This window comes from Lissotriton helveticus, chromosome 11, assembly GCF_964261635.1.
Source record: "Lissotriton helveticus chromosome 11, aLisHel1.1, whole genome shotgun sequence".
NCBI classification, from domain to species: domain Eukaryota; kingdom Metazoa; phylum Chordata; class Amphibia; order Caudata; family Salamandridae; genus Lissotriton; species Lissotriton helveticus.
This window is the reverse complement of record NC_136072.1, coordinates 905,494,885-905,517,864: the sequence shown is the minus strand read 5'-3', so window position 1 is coordinate 905,517,864 and position 22,980 is coordinate 905,494,885. Positions and strand designations below refer to the sequence as shown.

The window sequence follows — 22,980 nt, the reverse complement described above, 5'->3', positions numbered from 1 at the left end:
AATGCCAATAGCTTAATAGCTCGCAAATGCGAGACCTATTGCATTTGCACCCACACAGAGCCACCCACACAAAGCCACCCACACACACATACAGAGCCGCCCACAGAGAGCCATTCACATAGAGCCACCCACACAGAGCCACCTACACAGACAGAGCCACCTACGCACACACAGACTGAGCCACCCACGTGCACACAGACAGACAGAGCCACCCACGCACACACATACAGACAGAGCCACCCACGCGCACACAGACAGACAGAGCCACCCACACGCACACAGACAGAGCCACCCATGCGCACACAGAGCCACCCACGCGCACAGACAGACAGAGCCACCCACGCGCACACAGACAGACAGAGCCACGCACAGACAGAGCCACACACACACACACACACACACACACACGCACACAGACAGACAGAGCCACACACACGCCTGCCCAAGCTATGTGATCAGTTGTTACTATTACTGCATCCAGATATCAGTGTATTGTTTGTGATTGAATATCAGTATCATCATGAGATACTAAACACAGTTTTGAGTTGGAAATGGAAAGTAGCATCAAAAGAGATAGAAGCTGAAATTATTGGCAAACAGGTCACCTTGTTGTAAATGGGTGCCACTGGTCACACTGCAGAGCGTGGGGTTGGGGTGGGGCTGAGGGGTGGCAGGGGCCTTCTTCATCGGCACCAGCGCCAGAGGTCCTTTGGCCACAGTTTATAATTCTACATTGAAATGGTGTCATTTTAAAATACGATTTGTCAATTAAGTTTTACTTTGCGGTGCATTAACCCAGCTTTGTATCCCCCGGAGGTCGATAAAATAAACATATTTAATAACTGCACCAATTTACTGAGCACCCAGAGATGGCAGTGTTCGCTCTATGTGCTATAAAATATTAGAGAGTAAGAAAGACGACATTGTTAGGTTAAAAATCAATTGTATTAAAATAAAAAAGTAGATTCAAAGGCTCGGGAAGTCAAGTTTTAAGTTCAAATGTCTAATTCTTCAATAGATAGATGAGCGCCTCCACCCCATAGTGATTTTTCATAGAGAACTCATGGGAAAGATTAAGTCCCGTAAATTCATGTATTTCTTCGAATAACAATTGTTTAATACAGCTGTAAGTCGTGGGAACTCGCGTGTCCTTCGAGTGGGAATGAAAGGGGAAGTCGCTCGCTGGTTTAAAGCAATGTCTGCAGAGCGTTTTGTAGGCGCGGTATAGGGTCGGAGTCTCCTATCCAAATTCCAAATTCACTCAGCCTTTCATCCACTGCACGACTGGTGAAATTAGTAACATGTAGGTGAGGAATCTTACTAAAGCTTCAGATACAATTCATATTAAAACTAGTGCTTTTACCGAGAGAGCCGGCTCAGTAAATGAACACACATGTGCTGTGAGCAGACCTTGAATGCCCACCGATGTCCCCTAACCTTTGAAAGTTGTGTTAACCCACTTGTTGTGTTCTTCGAATAACAATTGTTTAATACAGCTTTAAGTCATGGGAACTCGCGTGTCCTTCATGTGGGAATGAAAGGGGAAGTCGCTCGCTGGTTTAAAGCAATGTCTGCAGAGCGTTTTGTAGGCGCGGTATAGGGTCGGTGACTCCTATCCAAATTCACTCAGCCTTTCATCCACTGCACGACTGGTGAAATTAGTAACATGTAGGTGAGGAATCTTACTAAAGCTTCAGATACAATTCATATTAAAACTAGTGCTTTTACCGAGAGAGCCGGCTCAACTCACCGATGTCCCCTAACCTTTGAAAGTTGTGTTAACCCACTTGTTGTTCGAAGCAATCCACAAGCCTCACCCCCGCTCCCGAGAGAAGGTCTGTCTGTGATCACCGGCAGCATTACTGTGACACCCCCTCTCACCTGTGGCGAAGGCTGGGGGTCCTGGAGAGCCGCAATGCCCCGGTGAGTGGGTGCTATCGAGTACCCCCCATGCGGTCAGCTCCGCAGCGCAGACCCAGACTCTTCTCGGGCAGCGCTCAAAGAGAAGAGGACGTCGCAGCACATACGCCATCTTCCTTTTTAGATGGAGAAGTTCTGTTCTTACCCATATTGTCGATGCTGTTTACAAGCGCCGTGCATGCCAATGGGCAAATACATCAGACGCCCCTTCATTGAAAACGTGGATGTAATGCAACAGGGTGCTCATGTAAAGCGCTCTGATACCTTCGGGTCGTATTTGCGCTATATAAAACAGCCCCAAAAAAGAAAACAAAAGACACGGACAGTGGGAGGTGGGACGGACAGCGGGAGGGGGGCAGGATACAACCACGCGGGACCGGGACGAGTTTAGCAATGACGAAAAACATCCATGTGTAAAAAAAAAAAAAAAGTAAACGCCCACAATGGTCCACCTCTGAATGACGAACCAAAGGGGGCGGGGCTTAAAAAAAGACAAACGCCCACGAATCTGCTCCAAGAATGATTGACATCATTATCTTCCAATGGCTAGCCTCCATTTATGGGGCTAGCCAATGGAAGAGAGAGGCGGGTTAAAGCCCCACTGTTGAAGTCATAAAATCTTCGGCTCCGCCCACTGCTTAGCAGTGCGACGGTAGCCTCGACCTAAAAACAAGCATGCCAAAGCAGAAAAGGGAAGTCCTACAGAGGCACAGTGGAGAGGGTTTTGCATTTTTAGTATGTGCAGAAGTGAGACTGAGGTTGTTTAGATCAGATTACCTTTGGGGTAAACTTTATGACATTAAGTAACATCACCAATATCGGCTGTCTTCCTCGAACGTTTTGATTATATTCTCATAGCAGTGTCTGCCAACTAAAGTATTCACCAAAAAAGGCAACCATGGATACATGTTACACCTGTGACCCTGTCGGTCAAAATCTTAGGCTAAGCTATTAAGGAACATCATAGAAATTATTACAACAGAACTGGAGAGCTTTTCAAACTAGGCACACATCAGAGCACCAGCCTTTGAACATGAGGCTCCTATTCAAGAAGAAAGTCCTAATTATTAATTTGAGCATCACTCACTCATGTCCTCATCTACAAGAGTGACACAACTTTTGCACACTAGCTCACTGAATTGGATGTTCAGTCAGGCAGCCATACCTGACACTGCTCGCTTTGTCCTTGGATGCTTTCTGCTTTTTGAAAGTAGACGATCCTGCAGCACTGGGATCAGTCTCATCCTCGTCTTTTCTTATAGTGGAGGGAAGCACATGAAGCATCCTACCCTAAAGAAAGGATTATGAGAAGAAAGAAGAGAGAAATAACAAAAGTATTATCACCTTTTCACCACCAGGTGCTAACATCAAATCATCAAACAACAAAATCAAGACTGGAAGCAAAGGGTTCGATTTACTTAAACTATCAAACAAGCAGTTTGAGAGCAGTCACACTCACACAGAGTATGAGTGTGGCTATACTCAAAGATATTAACAGAGCAGCCACAAGTATAGGCAGTGAATTGTGCCACACAATTGGGCAATGTCACAGTCAGTACACATACACACAGACAGAGGCACTCAACTGCCCACACAAGAACTACATTTCAGCCACAATGGCAGTGACCCAGCCAGCTGCTTGCACAGGCAGATACAAGGCGGTTATTCACCAGCACAGAGCCGAGAAGGAGAAGCAATTACTTCACATATACAACTAAACCAAACACAAAGCAAGTGAGAGTGCCCTGAGCACACAAGGCAGTGAGAAAAGCATGCACATGCTAAATGACTGCATGCATGTTTCACAGCACAATTTATAACACAGGCAGTGACATAAAAACTGCAAACTTAGGCAGTGACAAACAAGCTGCATTCACAGACTGCGTAAGAGAAACTGCATGTGTGGGCAGTTTCAAAGCAGCTGTAGACACATATGGAGTCTAAGCAGCTGTACATACAAGCAATGACAAAGGAACAACACACTGGGAGGTCACAAAGGCCAATTTAAATACAATGAAATTATTAGACCAACAGGAACTTGACCCCTCATATAACAAATATGACAATTTATACAGCTAAGTGATCCAATGTCCACAATTATTTTATGAAACCCAAAGCCAACTGAGGGAAAGGAATAGCACTTACCGATGGTGGTACAAACTTGTGAATCATTTTAAGATGAGGCATCCCCAAATAGCTAGCGGTATATGACCGGAACTACTCAACAAGCTTTGATATTCAGTAAAGAGGTCAATAGGAGTTAAATAAAATATATACATTTCATTCCACTCGGTGCACTTGTGGTCTCTTAAAAAAATTGGAACTTGGGGCTGCCTCATTTTTTGGATAAGGTCTGTTAAAATCAGCAGTGAGACAGAACTTGTATCAGATTATATACCCCATACTGAGGGTGCAGAAATTAATAAGCACCATACAATTTATATAAGCTCACCATAGGATAATTCACTATATAGGTATTGTTTTTCAACTCATCACTTTGTTGATTTTAACTTGACAAAAACATACCTGGAACACATGGCCGTCCACCTCGGCATATGCCTTCACTGCATGCTCAGGGATCATAAACGTGATGAAAGCAAAGCCCTTCGGCTTCTTTGTCAGACTGTCGATAGGAAAGTGTGTCTCCGATATGGGACCTGCAAGAGTCCAAGCTGCCAGTCATGATATTCTGAGACACACAGTACAAAAGCCCCTATTGAAGCAACTGAGGAATAATGACAGTTTTGAACAATCAAAAGTGAGAAACTATCTTTGATATATTTTAAACCAACCTGATCACTATCATCTGTGGGAATGTTGCCTTCTTTCTTCAGCCATTCAGTACTCCCGGCTGAAGGATGTGCACCACACTGGATTAACCACTAATCTTAGGTTCCAGAGTAGCTTGGTGCCGACAAGAGCGCTTTTCAATGCCTTAATATGGGTAGTAAGCCATCCATTCAGGGACCCCACGGACCACTGTCTGCACCAAAAATACAACCTGGGAAGAACACTGATCAGTGCCAACCTTACCACCATCATCACCTCCATCCTTACCGGAACCTTCCCAGATAACTGGAAACATGCAGAGGTCACAGCTCTCCTGAAGAAACCCTTGTCAGACCCAAAAGAATCCAGCACTACATTTCCATCCAAACGTCTGGAGAAAGATCAAGGCAATTCTGCTCTCACCTAGAACAGCACCACTTCTTGGGCATCACTCAGTCAGGAATACGCAGCAACCACAGCATGAAAATCACCCTCTTGGCAGCAAAGGATTACATACAGAGCATCAAGGACAGAGAGGAAACTGAGGCTCTCATGCTCCTTGACCTCTACGGAGCCTTCAACACCATATCCCATGGCACCCTCAACTGTAGACTTCATGACTCAGGAATTCAAGGATCTGCCCTGAGATGAATCACTTCCTTCCTCTCTGACAGAACACAAGTCAGACTCCCACATACACCTACGAACCAAAGAAGCCCATTTATGGAGTCCCCCAGAGAACCTCCCTCAACCGAACCCTTTTCAACGTGCACATGGCACCGCTTGCCCACTTCAAAGGGGCCAATGACATCTACATCGTCTCCTACGCAAACGACACACAGCTCATTCTCTCCCTCACCAATGAGAACAACACCATCAGGACTGACTACACCTCCTGCATGACCAACGTGGCCAACTAGATGAGGCATAACTGCCTCAAACTCAAAACGGACAAAACGGAGATCATAATCTTTGGAAACACGAGCTCCCCATGGGTCTCCTCCTGGTGACCAACAGAACTGGGACCCATTTCCCACAGACCATGCCAGAAACCTTGGTGTCATCCTAGACGACAAACTTAGAATTAATAAACAGGTGAATGCAGTGACCTCATCCTGCTTCATTCTCAAAATATTATTTTCAATTGGCTCCCCACACACACAAGATGCACTATCACCCAGGCCCTCATAACCAGCAGAATGGACTACACAAGCTGGCTCTACATCGGCATCTCAAACCTCAAAGAATCCAGACCATCCAAAACATCACTGCCAGACTCCTCCCAGACATCCCCAGAATCTTTCACATTACTCCCTACCTCACAGAACTACACTGGCTACCCATCCAGAAACCATGTCAAATCAACCTGTTCGCCCATGCCTCCACAACACCGACCTGCGTATCTCAATGAAGGACTACAACCTACCAACCAACCAGACAGTTACACTCATCCTCAATTGCCCTTGCATTTGTCCCCTGCATCGGCAGAAGCAAGTCAGGAGGGCGCTCCTTCTCCTACATCACTCTCAAAAACCAGGAATGAACTCTCTCAACACATCAGGACCGCCCCTTCGTTGCGCAACTTCGGCAAAAAACTGAAGAGCTGGCTGTTCAACTAGGAGCTCCGCCTGACCTGCTCCAGCGCCTGGAGCAGGTCAGCGCCTGGAAAAGCTCCAGCGCCTGGATATCCTCACGGGTGATTGGTTGCGCCATACAAATCAACATAACATTCCATTTATAAATGATATTAGAATACAATAAAATACAATTTAGCTTCTTATTAAATGCTGACAATAAATCACCAAGTAGAGTTCAAATTGCTCAAGGACTTGGACATGGAGGGATCAACAGGATGCCCTACATAAACAACTGAACAGGCAAACACCGTGACCAGGATGAGCTACGCACATATATCTGCAAGGGATAAGCAGTTCCTACCACACACACTAACATTCTCTGATGTACTCTCTGAAATACTTTGCTCATACATCAGCAGTGCAACTCTAATGGCGGAGATGCTGCTAAGAAAATGCTCATTATATCACAACAGCGTTATCACCAAGCCAATAACAATCACTGTGCTAGACTAGCAAAATTCAATAATAATGAACTAAGAACTACAAATTCAACCAATGAATGTAAGGCACAGGTTCAATTATCAACTTTCTAATTTAGAACTTCCCAGTGACTACTAGATATCACTTCATTAGCCATAGGTACATAACTAAGACATCTGAATAATCAGTTGAAGATACAGCTATTTTATTAAGGATCAGGTTCCTAGCTAGATATCAACTACAAAGCATAAGAGTGGGATTATGAAAATCTACATCCAACAAAAGACAGAAAATCCCAATCCCTCATTCTCCTTAGAACTCTACCACACAAGCACCAAGTCCCATCAATGTGCATTAGATTCAGTACCGAAATATCCGCTAGTAAAGCTCAAGGACCAAGCTATATAATTACCCATCACCTTCCCACACCAAAATTGACAGCAGGAGTTTCTTATGAGAACTCCCATCCGCAATATGAAGAATGTGACCAATAAAAGAGAGGCGGATGACCCCATCTTTATGTCAATTTCAGCAATGATTTCTTTTTTTATTTCCATTCTGAGTGGTAAGGTGGGAGAGGCAAGGCAGAAAAATATTATTAAAGACCAAAAAAGCGCCATTTCACACCATATTTAGAGAATAATGTCTGCAGGTCGTCCTCTGTACAGCTGTACGGAAGATTCCTCACAAAGAGCCTTCCAGACTCGGACACGTCCTCTTCTTCCTCATTGTCCTTCTTGTCCCTCTTCTGCCAGGGCATGTCCTTTTCTGCTCGTGTGAATTTGTTCTCCAGAGCTCGCTCATCTCGAAACACCTCTATGTAGCGTCCACCTTGGGAAAAGTGAAAAACAAAAGGAATCAGCAGCAGTAACCACACCACCGAGACCAAAATAAAGCAATCCTCCCCAAGGACAATCCAGCAGCTACCATTTTAAATTCATGAAGGCAAGCATCTTCCTATTCAAGCATTTCAGAGGGGATAAAATATTTCAAATAGTGGCCTGTCCACAGACGCAAGGGAGACAGAATCTGAGTAAAAGTAATGCACTCTTTAGGATGAAGTTTTATCTTTATGGGTTTCATACATTATACCAGGCATTTTTTTTATTTTAAAACAGCTTGTTTTATTTTGTGTAGTTTCATTTTGGTTGACATTGAGAAGATATCATGTTTGAACAACACAAGTAGCCCCTGAATCTAGATTCCAGTGCAGGTGGGCCTCTAGGCACTTGGGAAACCATGCATGTAGAGGCTGCAGTGCCTTTATTTCAAGCCTCCGGGGAAATAGAGAAAGATGAAAAAAGGGTACACATGATCTGCTGCCACAGGAGCATACAGTACTTTCAATGCCTTAATATGGGTAGTAAGCCATCCATTCAGGGACCCAACGGACCACTGTCTGCACCAAATATACAACCTGGGAAGAACACAGATCAGTGCCAACCTTACCACCATCATCACCTCCATCCTTACCGGAACCTTCCCAGATAACTGGAAACATGCAGAGGTCACAGCTCTCCTTAAGAAATCCTTGTCAGACCCAAAAGAATCCAGCACTACATTTCCATCCAAACGTCTACATGGCTAACTTAGCGACATCCTTGTGAGACTTGCAAAAATCTGGTCTGAGGAGCAAACAAGATATTGCGGAGCCAAAACTGCAAAAAAATTGCTACCAATGGAGTTAAAGAAGCATTCAGAGTCTGTAGGGGTAGACCAACATTGGCCCCATCTGAGGGCAAAGCAACACTTGCAGCCTGCAGGGGATAGCTCAACATGGACAGCCGTCTGGAGGCAGAACAACAGAAGAACATTAGGGCATAGACCTATAGAAAATGCTGTTTTTGAATAGTGAAAAACTCTATTGGACGTAAATTCCATTTTTAATTTCCACAGCCGTTCCCGTCTGTAGTATACATGTATTCTTCATTTGAATGCATATGGTGAAATAGAATATAAAACATTTGGCATGACCAATATTCTTATGACTTGTCTGTGATTTTTAACTAACTATCTAAGTGAAAATGCCATCCTAAACTAGAAGGGACTGCAATGCTGCTTCCCCCTTACATGCTAGAGGTGGCATTTTATTACTGTGCCAATAACTCTTGCCCTTCTTGTAAATGCAGTGGCACAGTCTACCAACACTTCAGTGTTCTAACGTTGTCACCTGCCTCTTTATCCATCATGGTATTTGTCCTTTTGTTAGCAAAACAAGGATGCCACCTTACTCTTCAGTTTAGGTGCGGTTATCAGTTGGGTAATTTGGTATGACAATGTCATAGTTTACTTCATCGTTGTGAGTTGGAATCCTGTTGTCAACCACAACTATGGTGGTAGAGATGTTGCATCACCGATGCTTTGATCAAAACAGTGGTTAAGCCCTTTAAGTCCATATGAGACAATCACTTCTCCTTCCTTCTACTTGGATGCTACTAGTATCACATACCCATGTAGTCATTGCTTCTCTTCAGAGCTTTCTGCACTTCCTCTTCACTGCTGAAATCCACATATATGTAACCTGCAAGTAGACAAAGGCAAGGAAATTGCATTAGCTGTAGAATAATAGGGACTACAGATCAGTCTAGGATTTGAACAGAACTAGAATGGGACCCCTGCTTTAGAACCTTCAGAGTTGCATTGCATGGATTAAAATCCCAGAAACACTGTAGAAATCCAATTGATATCATTTTGCCCTCTTTTTAAAGAAGGCATTTTGCTTAATAAACACAAGATGCCCTCAAGACCCTCTTACTCCACAGCACACGCTACAGATTGAAAGGGAGAGAGAACCTCCTGTCACTAAGTATTATGAAACAAAACAAACTTTTAACTTTAACTATTCATATACTATTGAGCACATACTGGTGATTTCAGTAGACAAGCTGCAATGAGGAATAAAGGAGTGCCAAGATAAAATATGACCCCCATGCATCTTAAAAAAGGCTGAGCCTGTTAAGGAGCTTGATAGGAGGAGCTCCAAGAGACATTTTAAATATGAACACATTTCTATTTCTACCTAAGTGTTATGAAAATTTTGTTCATGTTGCAGTTCCCTGAAGTTTCTGACCTCTTCATAAATTGAGGAAAGGAGGGATATGTTTTTCTTTTTTCTGTTTTCTGTGCAAAATATGGCCTAAGATTAGGTACTCTAAACCCTCCGGTGAAAGTGTAAGCTGAATGACAACTTTCCAACTAAAGACAGGATACCTGGTGGACTGTAACCCACAAACCACTTGCATGCTGGGTAATGATCAGTCCTGTGAGTCTTGTTGTTAATGGGTTCCAATCTTCTTTTAATCATGAACAGACACACTCAAGTATCCACTGTAGGAATATATTTTAATGGTTTTATTAAAATTGGAATCCTATCCTAGTGCATATAATGTGCATAATTGTAACTATAAAAATGAATGAAATAGTGGCAATGAAAGTGATTATCAAACAAAATATTAAAACGAATTGCAGCATAATAACGCAATAGTTTTTCAGAATTTCCTTTCATGGTGAGATAGAATTGAGTCTTTGTTCTCCAACCACCCCCTTCTTGCTCTTAGCTAAGCTGTTTCAGCACTCAACTGAGCATGAATGAATTTCTAAGGTGCCTTCTCACCCGCATACCTTTGCTTGAACAACAATCGTGCTGTTCCAATTTTAGTTGATCACTTCTGCATGTCCTCCCTGCCTAATACTTGTCTGTAACCAGCTTCACCCGTCCCATGCTCATGACGAGCTCAGCTTGTCATGAGCCACGGTTGCGCTGTGCTCATGACGAGCTGAGCTCGTCATGACCGCCGTGGCACTCACACGCTGGGATAATTCCCCTGCTGTGCTGAACGTTCCACGGAAACGGGTATGGTCATGACGAGCTCAGCTCGTCATGAGCACAGCGCCACCCTGCTGCATGACGAGCCAAGCTCGTCATGAGCACCGGGATGCTGCCCGCGCTCCCCCTCCCCCCAGCACAGCCGGGGAATTACCCCCGCGGCCAAGGGGTTAAATGCACTTTTCTGATTATTTTGTAAAAGGCAGGCTCACAATAAATTATGCTAGTGTAAGAATTAACACAATCTTTTTGCATAGAGACAGAACTCTATAATGCAATAGAAAACATGTTAAAACATATATATGAATAACAGATGTGATATCAAACTATAATAAAGGAAATGTTACCCAGTATACATGTGCAAATCAATCAGCAATTATATAGAACCGCCAATCACCTGGTAAGGTATCCAGGTGCTTGCAGGTTCCGGAAAGCTCATTCGAACAGCCAGTTCTTGAGGGCCCTTTGGAATTCATGAAGTGAAGTGATGGTCCGGAGCTGAATGGGGAGGCTGTTCCAGGTCTTCGATGCGATGTAAGAGTAGCAGCGTCCTCCACTTCTGCTTGTGGGGCATGTGGGCGAGGGATAGGGACGTGGAGCGTAGTTTTCTCGATGATTTGTGGATTTTGGGCTGGAGGTTAATGTAGGCAAGTCTTTGGTTGTGTGGCACTTTGTGTGTTTGGCTCAGCAGCTTCAATTGGCATCTCTTCTGTACTGAGAGCCAGTGAAGTTGCCTGAGGGGAGGTGTGATGTCAGTATGCCTAGGGAGGTTGAAGACGAGGCTTGATGAGGCATACTGCATGGTTTAGAGTCTTTGTAGGAGGTGTGTGGCGATTCCTTTGTAGAGAGTGTTGCCATAGTCCAGTCGGCTGGTAATGAGGACCTGTGTCACAGTGCATCTGGAAAGCTTGGGTAGCCATTTGAAGATTTTCTGTAGCATGCGCAGTGTGAGGAAGCAGGCGGGGGAGAGAGCATTGATCTGTGATTTCATGTTGAGCTTGTTATTAATGATGACTTCGAAGTTTCTGTTGTGATCAGCTGGGGTGCATGCGGGGCGTAGGCCTGGGGGCCGCCAGGAGTCATTCCAGGGGTTACTATTATTGGCAAAGTTCAGTACTTCCGTCTGGTCTGTGTTCAGCTTCAGGAAGTTGTTCTAACGGCAGCATACGTTTATACATGAGCAGTGTGCATTCAACTTAATATATGGTATAAAGAGGGGGCGTGGCTTAGCCCGCTGCAAGATGGCCGCACTTTGAGTGGGCTCTGCCGGCCAAGCCAAACATCCGACTACAATCCTGCAGTCACAGCGCTCCTTGCTTCTCGACACCACGCCATTGCCACTCACCTGACTCTGGGGCACAGATTGGTCGCACTCCCGTCTCCCTGTGACGCTGCTGGCTCAGATTTGCCACTGCAGGTGCCCCGGGCCTGGGCCCCGTGACTGGCGCAGATTGCGGACTACCTTCAGGCCTTCGACCTGTGTCCTTCATCCCGCTCCTGCCTTTCTCCTGTTGGAGCCGGTAAGTGCAGTTGTTGTGGGGGCACAGTGTGGCGGGACGGGGGGCGACGCAAGTCGTACCGCCCGGCCCGCTCTCACACGGGCGCCATACTCCATACTCAGGCGCCCACACCTCAGGCCATTCCCCATCAGGCGGGGTGACGCGGGCGGCGCGCCCCCCTCGGCTCCCCGCTACGTGCCGTCTCCCTCCCGTGCAGCCTACCGGCACACTGAGGCCTATTGCTGGATCGGCTGCGCTGCCCCCTCTGCCACATCACCACGAGGCCTGGCCTTCTTCGGGGGCGATTATCTGGCGGCCGCTTGTGTGCTGGGCATCCGCCCTGAAGTGACATGCCTGCTGCTCTTCACTGCTGCTTCAGAGCACCGCCAGCCACATCCGCCGCCCACCGGCCCCTCCTTCTCATGCCGCTCATTGCCTGCCCAGACCAGTCAGGTTTTATTCCTGGTCGCACGACCCCTCATAACCTCCAGACCATTTTCTCCATTCTTCATCAAATTAATACCGCGCTCCCGGCAGTGGCCGCCCTGCTCAATGCCGCCAAGGCCTTCGATACCTTGGAGTGGCCCTTTCTGTTTTATATCCTCCCCCGGTTGGGTTTTAGCCAGGTCTTCTTACGCAAAGTGCAACTTCTTTACACTCTTCCTACTGCCAGTCTCCAAATAAATGGTCAAATCTCGGAGCCCATCCCCATCGGGCGCAGTACTCGGCAGGGCTGTCCGCTATCCCCCATGCTATTCCCTGTGGCAATGGAGCACCTCCCGGCTTGGCTCCGACAACATCATATCCAGAGAGGCATTGGTTTTGTGGCTCGTGCTCTGCGGGTCTTTAAGAGAACTTCAATGCGCTGGTCCATGAGGCGATACCTTTTGGTGGCTACTCCGGATTTCAGGTCAACTGGATAAAGTCGGTACTATTCCTCCTTACAAACGCCACAACGCCCTTCGTTCCCGACTATCCCTTTGTTTGGGCCTTGCAGTGGACTGGTTCGAGTCCAAAATCCCTCTTTGGAACAGGCTGCCACTTTCTTTAGCCGGGCGCATTGCCATCGCCAAAATGGTGGTACTTCCGAAGTTTTTATATTTATTCGCCAACATTCCCATCCTCTCACCTCTCACTTCTTTCGCAAATTTCGCTCTCTGCTAATCACTCTTATTTGGAGCAGCCGGCAACCCCGGATCGCCTACAGCACCCTCACTCTCCCGATATCTGGGGCACCGAGCCCGGTACGTGACTTCAAGCTTTATGCCCTCAGCACTCAGGCCAGCTTTCTCTATTTCTGGCTTCACCCCAACCAGTTTCAACCCCACGTTGCAGTAGAAATTGACCTCCCCACCCCGTGGCCACTCACGACTGCCCTATTCGCCCTGGCAAAACTCCTAAGCACTGAAATCGACACGGTTGAGACCCTGCGCTGGGCCTGGGATGGGCTCCGCAAATTTTCTGGCTTTGATATGCTTTCCGCGAGCAGCATGCCAATCGCTCATCACCCTGCTTTTCCTCCTCTCCAGTCTTCCGGGATGGTCAAGCACGCCACGCGTCTGGGACGCTCCACAGTGTCGGACCTCTACCCTGGGGACACATTCTTCTCGCTTGCCGCCGATTCTGGCCCCATGTACACCCTGTTATATTACCAACTCAGGGCTGTTTGCAGGAAGCTTCATTGCACTTTCCCTCAGCCCCCCACCGATGGCCCCCCAGCGATGGCCCCTCTCGATCATCTCTATGCATCCCCCTGTCCTAAAAAATTGGTCACTAAAATCTATGCTAACACGCTATCAGCGTCTTCCATCGCTACGGACCGGGCGCGCGTTGCATGGGGCGACGACCTGGGAGCCAAAATCTCTCAAGCCGACTGGCTGTATTGTTGTAATCAGATCAAACGTGTTTCCCCAAACTATCGGTTGCGTCTTCAAGTATATACATCGGTTATATCGGACTCCTGTCCAACTCCAAAAGCTGGGACTTATTGCTAGTGATAGATGCCTGCCCTGCTCCGAACCCGTGGCTGTCTTCTCTCATCTCGCCTGGCTGTGCTCCCGGGTCTCTGCATACTGGTGCGAGGTCTGGGATGCCATCTCTGAAATCACTTCTTCACTGATCCATCCTGAACCTCTGCTTTGCCTCTTAGGCTTCGTTAAATTTTTCCCGGATGCCACCCGTCATTTGACTGCCATGCTGCTGGTCCTTGCAGCGTAGGGTCTCCATGTGCTGGGGTTGCAGGCCTGCGCCTAAAGTTGCCCTCTGGCTTGAGGATGTCTCCCACTGCCAAACCCTCCTATCCGAGTTCTGGGACCTTCAACCAGCCAGGTCACGCCCAGTTGACATTTGGGGTCCACTTGTGACCTACCTCTCAAATCATGATTCACAGTGCCCATCAACCTCTCCCGCGCTCCTCTCGTCCCTCCACCCTCCTCATTGTGCCCTTTCTGATATATGTTTCACCTCCTCTGTGGCTACATGCTATTGTCCCTGGATCTTGCCCTTAGTGTCACAATGTTAAGATTGCCTCTGCTGTGCTGTATTGTATTGCTGTGCTTACTCCTTTACAACTGTGGAATCTTGTAACTGTGCTGTGCAATCTTTCTCAATTAAAGTTTTTGAAAAATAAATGTTTTAAACATATATATATATATATATATATATATATATATATATATATATATATATATATATATATATATATAAAAGGTGTTTTAATTATTATGTAGTTTTTAGGTGACAGGCTTGTCCCCTTCTTTTAGTCCTTGATGTAACTCCCTTTTGTTATTGCATATATCTGAACATTTTGGAACTGGTTGGGCTTTAAACTAATTTGTGAGTAATTATTGAATCTAATTCCCAAACTTTGAAGTAAACCCTGTATATTATGGTTTTTCTATTCTACTCTATATCTGTATGATTATTTTCCAGTTATTGCATTTAAGTATTTATACTCTGTATTATTGCACTGCATTTTTTAGGGTCAATGATTTTATGTATTTATACATTGTCATTTGCACTTTATCTAATTATATGCTGCTAACTATATGATTTAAATAATGAATTTTCCGGTTTGTCACGTTTTGTACTTCACAAGCACATTGCACTTTATTCTAATTAAGGGTGTCTGCTACTTATACCTTATAATGCTTAGGTATTTAAGCTCTCTTCATATTATTATGATTTTAACTATTGCACTATTTTGCACTTTTTATTGTAATCATTCCTATTTACTGTGATCATTTCCTTATGTGTCCCCAGAACTAGCCTCAATAAGGATGTATGTTTCTGGTATAACATTCGTTAGGTATATTAATTTTGGCACTAACCCTCTATTTGTTGTTGTTTTTTCATTTTTCTTGATCTAGTTACAATGCCCTTTTTTAGATTCGTAAATTGTGGCGTAATTATTATTTTACAGTATGTAAATTGATTTTAGGAGCTAGATCATGAGGATTACACTTGAGACTGTATTCAATTATTACTTTGTCTCTTGTATTGATTACGAATTACCTTGATTATTTTACCAGATTTCAACATTCTGTATTTAGTCTATGTTTATAGCATGAAGGAGGTGGGGCATAATGGGATTGTTAATAGTATTTAACTTGGTCTCTCTGGGCATGTCATGTGATCAAGTCCGGGTTTCCCGGACGAAACGCGTCATGCTGCTGCCCATTTTGGAATAAAGCACCTACTTTGCACTGTCAACTTTGGTGGTCTGTACCTGATTTCTGCGCGTTTCTTCGTGCCTCAGGATTGTGGAGTATATATATATATATATATATATATATATATATATATATATATATATATATATATATATATCCCCAGATGGTTCCGCTCTCCTCTCGCTTAGGCGCTGCTGGCAAGTGCGTTGCTTCACGCGGTAGAACCAGACCGCAAAATATTCAATCTCTGCTTGAGCCCAGGGCCTCCCGGGTTCAAACCAAAAGAAGCCGCAACTCCAGTCCAAGTATTTTTAAGAAACTGATAGATTTATTACTCAAATCGATACAGCATATTTCACAGCGTAAAACCAACGCGTTTCGTGAGCTCCCTACTCACTTGATCACGGTTGTTACAAACACTGTTTGCTGAGAATAATTTAAAATGGGAGACCCTCCTACCATCGGTCACATGATTCCAACCTTAGGTTTTCTTTAACACTATGGCCTTCTGGGACTTGTAGTATTCACATTGCCAAATGTTATTTCGTGTTATTTTCACAGAAAAACAAATTGTGCACCACTTTTCTCCCTATTGGTTGACAATTTTTTAAAACATAAGTTTTATGACATTTGCAACAAGAATTTACTATGTACCGGAAAAACTCAATCATAATTTTAGGCAATTTGAAATTAGAAACAACTTTTCCAAGAATTTATAAAGGCCCTCTGGTGGGCTGACTTTGTCATGTGATACCTTTGGGAGTTCTTATAGATTTTTGAGACTCACTTGAGGTTAATTATGCCTTGCAATTGGAAAGATGGTTAGTGTTTCCAGTACTTTGCATTAGGAAATTATTTCAACATGTAATTTTTCATGGTAATCAAACAATAACTTATTTTTTCACTGGTCTTAATACATTTGACCTACTTGAAGCCCTCTAGTGGGCTGACATTTGCCAGGGTGTTGGATACTAACACAAAATTTGGTACATTAAAAATTTGGCCCAGAATTCGGTTTACATGTATGCTATGCCGTGGTTACGTGGAGGGAAAAGTCCGTTATGGAGCATGTCAAAGGAGGCTTTCATTGTTATTAAATATGTACATAAAGTTCTTCGGACTGGTTCAGACCATACGGGGTCATTGTTCGAAAGTTCAAGATGTGGCGTGATTCTTTTTGGCGTAGCAATTTTTCTCGGTGTCCACCCCTTTCCGTTGGGGCCAATGTTTCCAATCCCAGAAATTTTAAAAGTCGCCAATTGCCATTGTGATTTGTCTCCATGTGTCTGGCCACAGCATTACCTCTATCCTTGTTGGTTGTGGCCCTGGTATGTTCCAAGATGCGCTTCTTGAGCTCACAAATTGTGCTTCCTATATAGCGCAGCTTGCACGGACATTCAATTAGGTAGACTGTATACTGGGTTTTACAAGTAATTAGTTCTTTGATCTTCCAAATTTTTCCATTCGTCATCTCAATTTGTTTCGTTGGTTTTGCTATCTCACAAACTTTACAGTTATAGCATTTGTTGAATCCAACTGTTTTGAGCCAAATTGTTTTTTTCGGGTTCATGAAGTGACTATGGATCAGTTGGTCCTTCAGATTTTTTGTTCTGCGGTATGTAACCACTGGGTGATCTCCCATTTTCTGACCAATTGTTGGATCTAGTTTCAACAATTTCCAGTTTCTTCTGAGAATCTGGACAACTTCTTTTGCTTCTTTGCTATAATCCAGTATCAGTCTTATAGGTTCTTCCGTTTCTTTTTCTTTGATTTGTGGTTTCAAACAATCTGTCCTTGGTTTCTCGTTAGCTCTTTCCCAACATTTTTTCGTCAGGTTCTTTCCATATTTTCTCTTACGGAATCTCTCCATTGTAATTGCACTGTGCTTCTCCCATTCTGTTTTTTCGCTGCAGATGCGTTTAACACGGAGGAATTCACCGTATGGTATGCTTGATATTAGGGCAGGCTGATGGAAGCTGGTAGCTTCCAATGTTGAGTTTGTGGCCGTTTTCTTCCTGTGTAAGGTAGTCTCCAATTTGTTATTTTGGATATATACTTCTGTATCCAGGAAGGATATCGATTGCCTGCTTTTTGTGTAGGTGAATTTTAAACCTCTTGTACTGTTGTTCAGAAGCTCAAAGTATTCTTCAAATTCACTCTCACTTCCCCCCCACACTATAAACAAATCGTCAATAAATCTCTTCCATTGTACGATGTGTTGGGTGTGTTTCACATTTCGCTGGTTCCAGGCTATCTCCTCCTCCCACCAACCCATTGCTATGCAGGCATAGCTTGGGCTGAATGAGAAACCCATTGCCGCGCCATTTCGCTGACGATAGAGTTGTTCTCCAAAGAAGAAGATGTTATTTGAGAGTAATAATTTGATCATTTCATACAACATGTCATTATGTTCCTTATAATGTATGTTTCGTTTTTCCAGAAAGTATTTGCAAGCCATCAATCCCAAGTCATTGTCAATATTTGTGTATAGTCCGATAACATCCATGGATATTAGCCAATAATTATCCTGCCAAACCAACTCAGATATTGTACACAAAAAGTCTGTCGTGTCTTTCAGATAAGATTTTAAATTTTCCACATAAGGTCTTAAAAAGAAATCAACAAAATTCCCCATTGGTTCCATCAATGAACCATTTGCAGACACTATCGGTCTCCCTGGTGGTTTCGTGGGGTTTTTGTGGACTTTAGGCAGAAAGTACATGGTTGCCATCCGTGGAAAGTCGACTGTTAGGTATTTCCTTTCTTCATAGTCGATTAGATTGCTGTTTTCCCATGTCAGTAGTTTTTGATCTAACTCTCTCTTTAGTTGATCTGTTGGGTTCTTCATTAGTTGTTCATAATACTCCGGATTTGATAGTTGATTCAATGCTTCCTCCGTGTATAAATCTTTATCCCAAATCACGACATTTCCACCCTTGTCTGCCATTTTTATTTCCACATGTTTGTCATTGATGAGGGTTGTCAGTGCCACTCGTTCTTGTGGAGTTAGGTTGTCTTTGAATTGCATTTTCGGAATATTATATAGTTCCTGTATGACCGTCTCCTGGAAGATGTCAATTTTGTTGCCAGGAGAGAGTTGCGGATAGAATTTTGACTTAGCCTTCATTTTGCTTGTCCCAGCTCCCAATTGTGGTATTGCTGTTGCCAAATTTATTTCATTTTCCTCTTCCGCATTCAAGTTCAGAAGGTTTAGATACCCATCCGCGTCTTTTACAGTTAGGTCTGAGAATGGTTTCATGGGAATTCTGCTGATTTGAGGTTTATTTTGTCTCTCTAGAAAATGTTTAGCTAGTTTAATCTTTCGAATGTATAGGTACAAATCTATCCTTGTTTGTGCTAAATCCATTTTTCTTGTGGGACAAAAATTGATGCCCCTTTTAAGTAGAGTAGTTTCCGCTGGTGTCATTATCCTTTTGGATAAGTTGACTACTTGTAGTTCTTCCATTATTTGCCCCTCTTCTGTTTCATGCCCCTTGTTTCCGGGCCACTTTGTGGGTTTTGTACATTTTCTCCTCTTGCCTCTTCTGGTTTTTTTTGATATTGTTGTTGTGGTTGGCCTTTTTGTCTGGATTGCCAAAATCTTCCGCGGCCTCTTCCTCTTCCTTGCATTTGTCTGGGCGCCCCTTGCTCCTGTTCCCACTGCCGCTGTTGGAGTACGAGGCGCATATCCCCTAAAAAACGTTTCTGTTCTTCATCCAAGTTTAAATCTTCATCTATCAATTCCGTTGATGTGATTGAGGATAGGCTAGAGGATGAGATGGTTTTAGTTTGTAACGGTTTCTTATAAAGATCAAATTTTCGGGCAAATGTGAAGATTCTCCCTTCTGCGTAATCATTGGCATCTCGTACAAATTTATTATGTTTTCTCAGTCTTACAGTTTCCTCATGTTTCTCTATTTGTTGTTCTAAATCTTCTTTGAATTTGGTCATTTCTTGATTTAATTTTAATGCTTCCAATTCTTTTTCCACTTCCTTTAGTTGTTCCTTTATTTTCTCCAGGGCAATTTCAATATGCTTGACCAATATCTTTATTAGGCCCAATGATGAATTTAGAATATATGCCCCCCATTCCTGTAACAGCTCGTTAGTTACATCCTGCTGGCTAGGCATCAACATTATTCTTAGGCCTCTTGGGACCCTTTCTGCTTCCAGATATTTACGTAGTGCAATGACCTCCCAAGATTTGTTGATTTCTTTTCTGGTTAATTTTTCCCAGGCTCTGATTTTCCCTTTTACATCATCCTTCGGTGTATCACTCTGTTTGGCTTGAACCTTCTCCATGTTCCCCTTGTCGAACATACTAGTAACAAATTCCTTTCTTTTAGCCTCTCTTTTCTCCATCTCTATAATGCTGTGAATTGCTGTTTTTATTTAATTACTGTGTTTATTATTTTCGTTCTGTTTCTTTTGAAGACTGCCGGCTGTTTCAAAAACAATTGGGCTAGTTCTGGTTTCCACGTTGGATATGAATGTTGTTGGAAGAATGCGCGTGTTCCACTGTGTGTCAAGCGCTCTTTCCAAATGTTGGTATCTAAACCTTCTGAACTTGAATGCGGAAGAGGAAAATGAAATAAATTTGGCAACAGCAATACCACAATTGGGAGCTGGGACAAGCAAAATGAAGGCTAAGTCAAAATTCTATCCGCAACTCTCTCCTGGCAACAAAATTGACATCTTCCAGGAGACGGTCATACAGGAACTATATAATATTCCGAAAATGCAATTCAAAGACAACCTAACTCCACAAGAACGAGTGGCACTGACAACCCTCATCAATGACAAACATGTGGAAATAAAAATGGCAGACAAGGGTGGAAATGTCGTGATTTGGGATAAAGATTTATACACGGAGGAAGCATTGAATCAACTATCAAATCCGGAGTATTATGAACAACTAATGAAGAACCCAACAGATCAACTAAAGAGAGAGTTAGATCAAAAACTACTGACATGGGAAAACAGCAATCTAATCGACTATGAAGAAAGGAAATACCTAACAGTCGACTTTCCACGGATGGCAACCATGTACTTTCTGCCTAAAGTCCACAAAAACCCCACGAAACCACCAGGGAGACCGATAGTGTCTGCAAATGGTTCATTGATGGAACCAATGGGGAATTTTGTTGATTTCTTTTTAAGACCTTATGTGGAAAATTTAAAATCTTATCTGAAAGACACGACAGACTTTTTGTGTACAATATCTGAGTTGGTTTGGCAGGATAATTATTGGCTAATATCCATGGATGTTATCGGACTATACACAAATATTGACAATGACTTGGGATTGATGGCTTGCAAATACTTTCTGGAAAAACGAAACATACATTATAAGGAACATAATGACATGTTGTATGAAATGATCAAATTATTACTCTCAAATAACATCTTCTTCTTTGGAGAACAACTCTATCGTCAGCGAAATGGCGCGGCAATGGGTTTCTCATTCAGCCCAAGCTATGCCTGCATAGCAATGGGTTGGTGGGAGGAGGAGATAGCCTGGAACCAGCGAAATGTGAAACACACCCAACACATCGTACAATGGAAGAGATTTATTGACGATTTGTTTATAGTGTGGGGGGGAAGTGAGAGTGAATTTGAAGAATACTTTGAGCTTCTGAACAACAGTACAAGAGGTTTAAAATTCACCTACACAAAAAGCAGGCAATCGATATCCTTCCTGGATACAGAAGTATATATCCAAAATAACAAATTGGAGACTACCTTACACAGGAAGAAAACGGCCACAAACTCAACATTGGAAGCTACCAGCTTCCATCAGCCTGCCCTAATATCAAGCATACCATACGGTGAATTCCTCCGTGTTAAACGCATCTGCAGCGAAAAAACAGAATGGGAGAAGCACAGTGCAATTACAATGGAGAGATTCCGTAAGAGAAAATATGGAAAGAACCTGACGAAAAAATGTTGGGAAAGAGCTAACGAGAAACCAAGGACAGATTGTTTGAAACCACAAATCAAAGAAAAAGAAACGGAAGAACCTATAAGACTGATACTGGATTATAGCAAAGAAGCAAAAGAAGTTGTCCAGATTCTCAGAAGAAACTGGAAATTGTTGAAACTAGATCCAACAATTGGTCAGAAAATGGGAGATCACCCAGTGGTTACATACCGCAGAACAAAAAATCTGAAGGACCAACTGATCCATAGTCACTTCATGAACCCGAAAAAAACAATTTGGCTCAAAACAGTTGGATTCAACAAATGCTATAACTGTAAAGTTTGTGAGATAGCAAAACCAACGAAACAAATTGAGATGACGAATGGAAAAATTTGGAAGATCAAAGAACTAATTACTTGTAAAACCCAGTATACAGTCTACCTAATTGAATGTCCGTGCAAGCTGCGCTATATAGGAAGCACAATTTGTGAGCTCAAGAAGCGCATCTTGGAACATACCAGGGCCACAACCAACAAGGATAGAGGTAATGCTGTGGCCAGACACATGGAGACAAATCACAATGGCAATTGGCGACTTTTAACATTTCTGGGATTGGAAACATTGGCCCCAACGGAAAGGGGTGGACACCGAGAAAAATTGCTACGCCAAAAAGAATCACGCCACATCTTGAACTTTCGAACAATGACCCCGTATGGTCTGAACCAGTCCGAAGAACTTTATGTACATATTTAATAACAATGAAAGCCTCCTTTGACATGCTCCATAACGGACTTTTCCCTCCACGTAACCACGGCATAGCATACATGTAAACCGAATTCTGGGCCAAATTTTTAATGTACCAAATTTTGTGTTAGTATCCAACACCCTGGCAAATGTCAGCCCACTAGAGGGCTTCAAGTAGGTCAAATGTATTAAGACCAGTGAAAAAATAAGTTATTGTTTGATTACCATGAAAAATTACATGTTGAAATAATTTCCTAATGCAAAGTACTGGAAACACTAACCATCTTTCCAATTGCAAGGCATAATTAACCTCAAGTGAGTCTCAAAAATCTATAAGAACTCCCAAAGGTATCACATGACAAAGTCAGCCCACCAGAGGGCCTTTATAAATTCTTGGAAAAGTTGTTTCTAATTTCAAATTGCCTAAAATTATGATTGAGTTTTTCCGGTACATAGTAAATTCTTGTTGCAAATGTCATAAAACTTATGTTTTAAAAAATTGTCAACCAATAGGGAGAAAAGTGGTGCACAATTTGTTTTTCTGTGAAAATAACACGAAATAACATTTGGCAAT

At 43.3% G+C, this 22,980-nt stretch overlaps 1 protein-coding gene across 1 annotated transcript in view; it reads right to left on the bottom strand.

Annotated features, from left to right (window-relative positions):
• RBM19 (RNA binding motif protein 19) overlaps positions 1-22,980 on the bottom strand; it is a 461,658-nt gene that overhangs the window by 355,616 nt on the left and 83,062 nt on the right. The window contains exons 9-12 of the mRNA XM_078667139.1: positions 9,196-9,267; positions 7,374-7,577; positions 4,447-4,577; positions 3,086-3,210 (exon numbers count right to left, since the gene is read on the bottom strand). Of these exons, the coding sequence (XP_078523265.1) occupies positions 3,086-3,210; positions 4,447-4,577; positions 7,374-7,577; positions 9,196-9,267 (532 nt within the window). The remainder of the gene's footprint in view (positions 1-3,085; positions 3,211-4,446; positions 4,578-7,373; positions 7,578-9,195; positions 9,268-22,980) is intronic.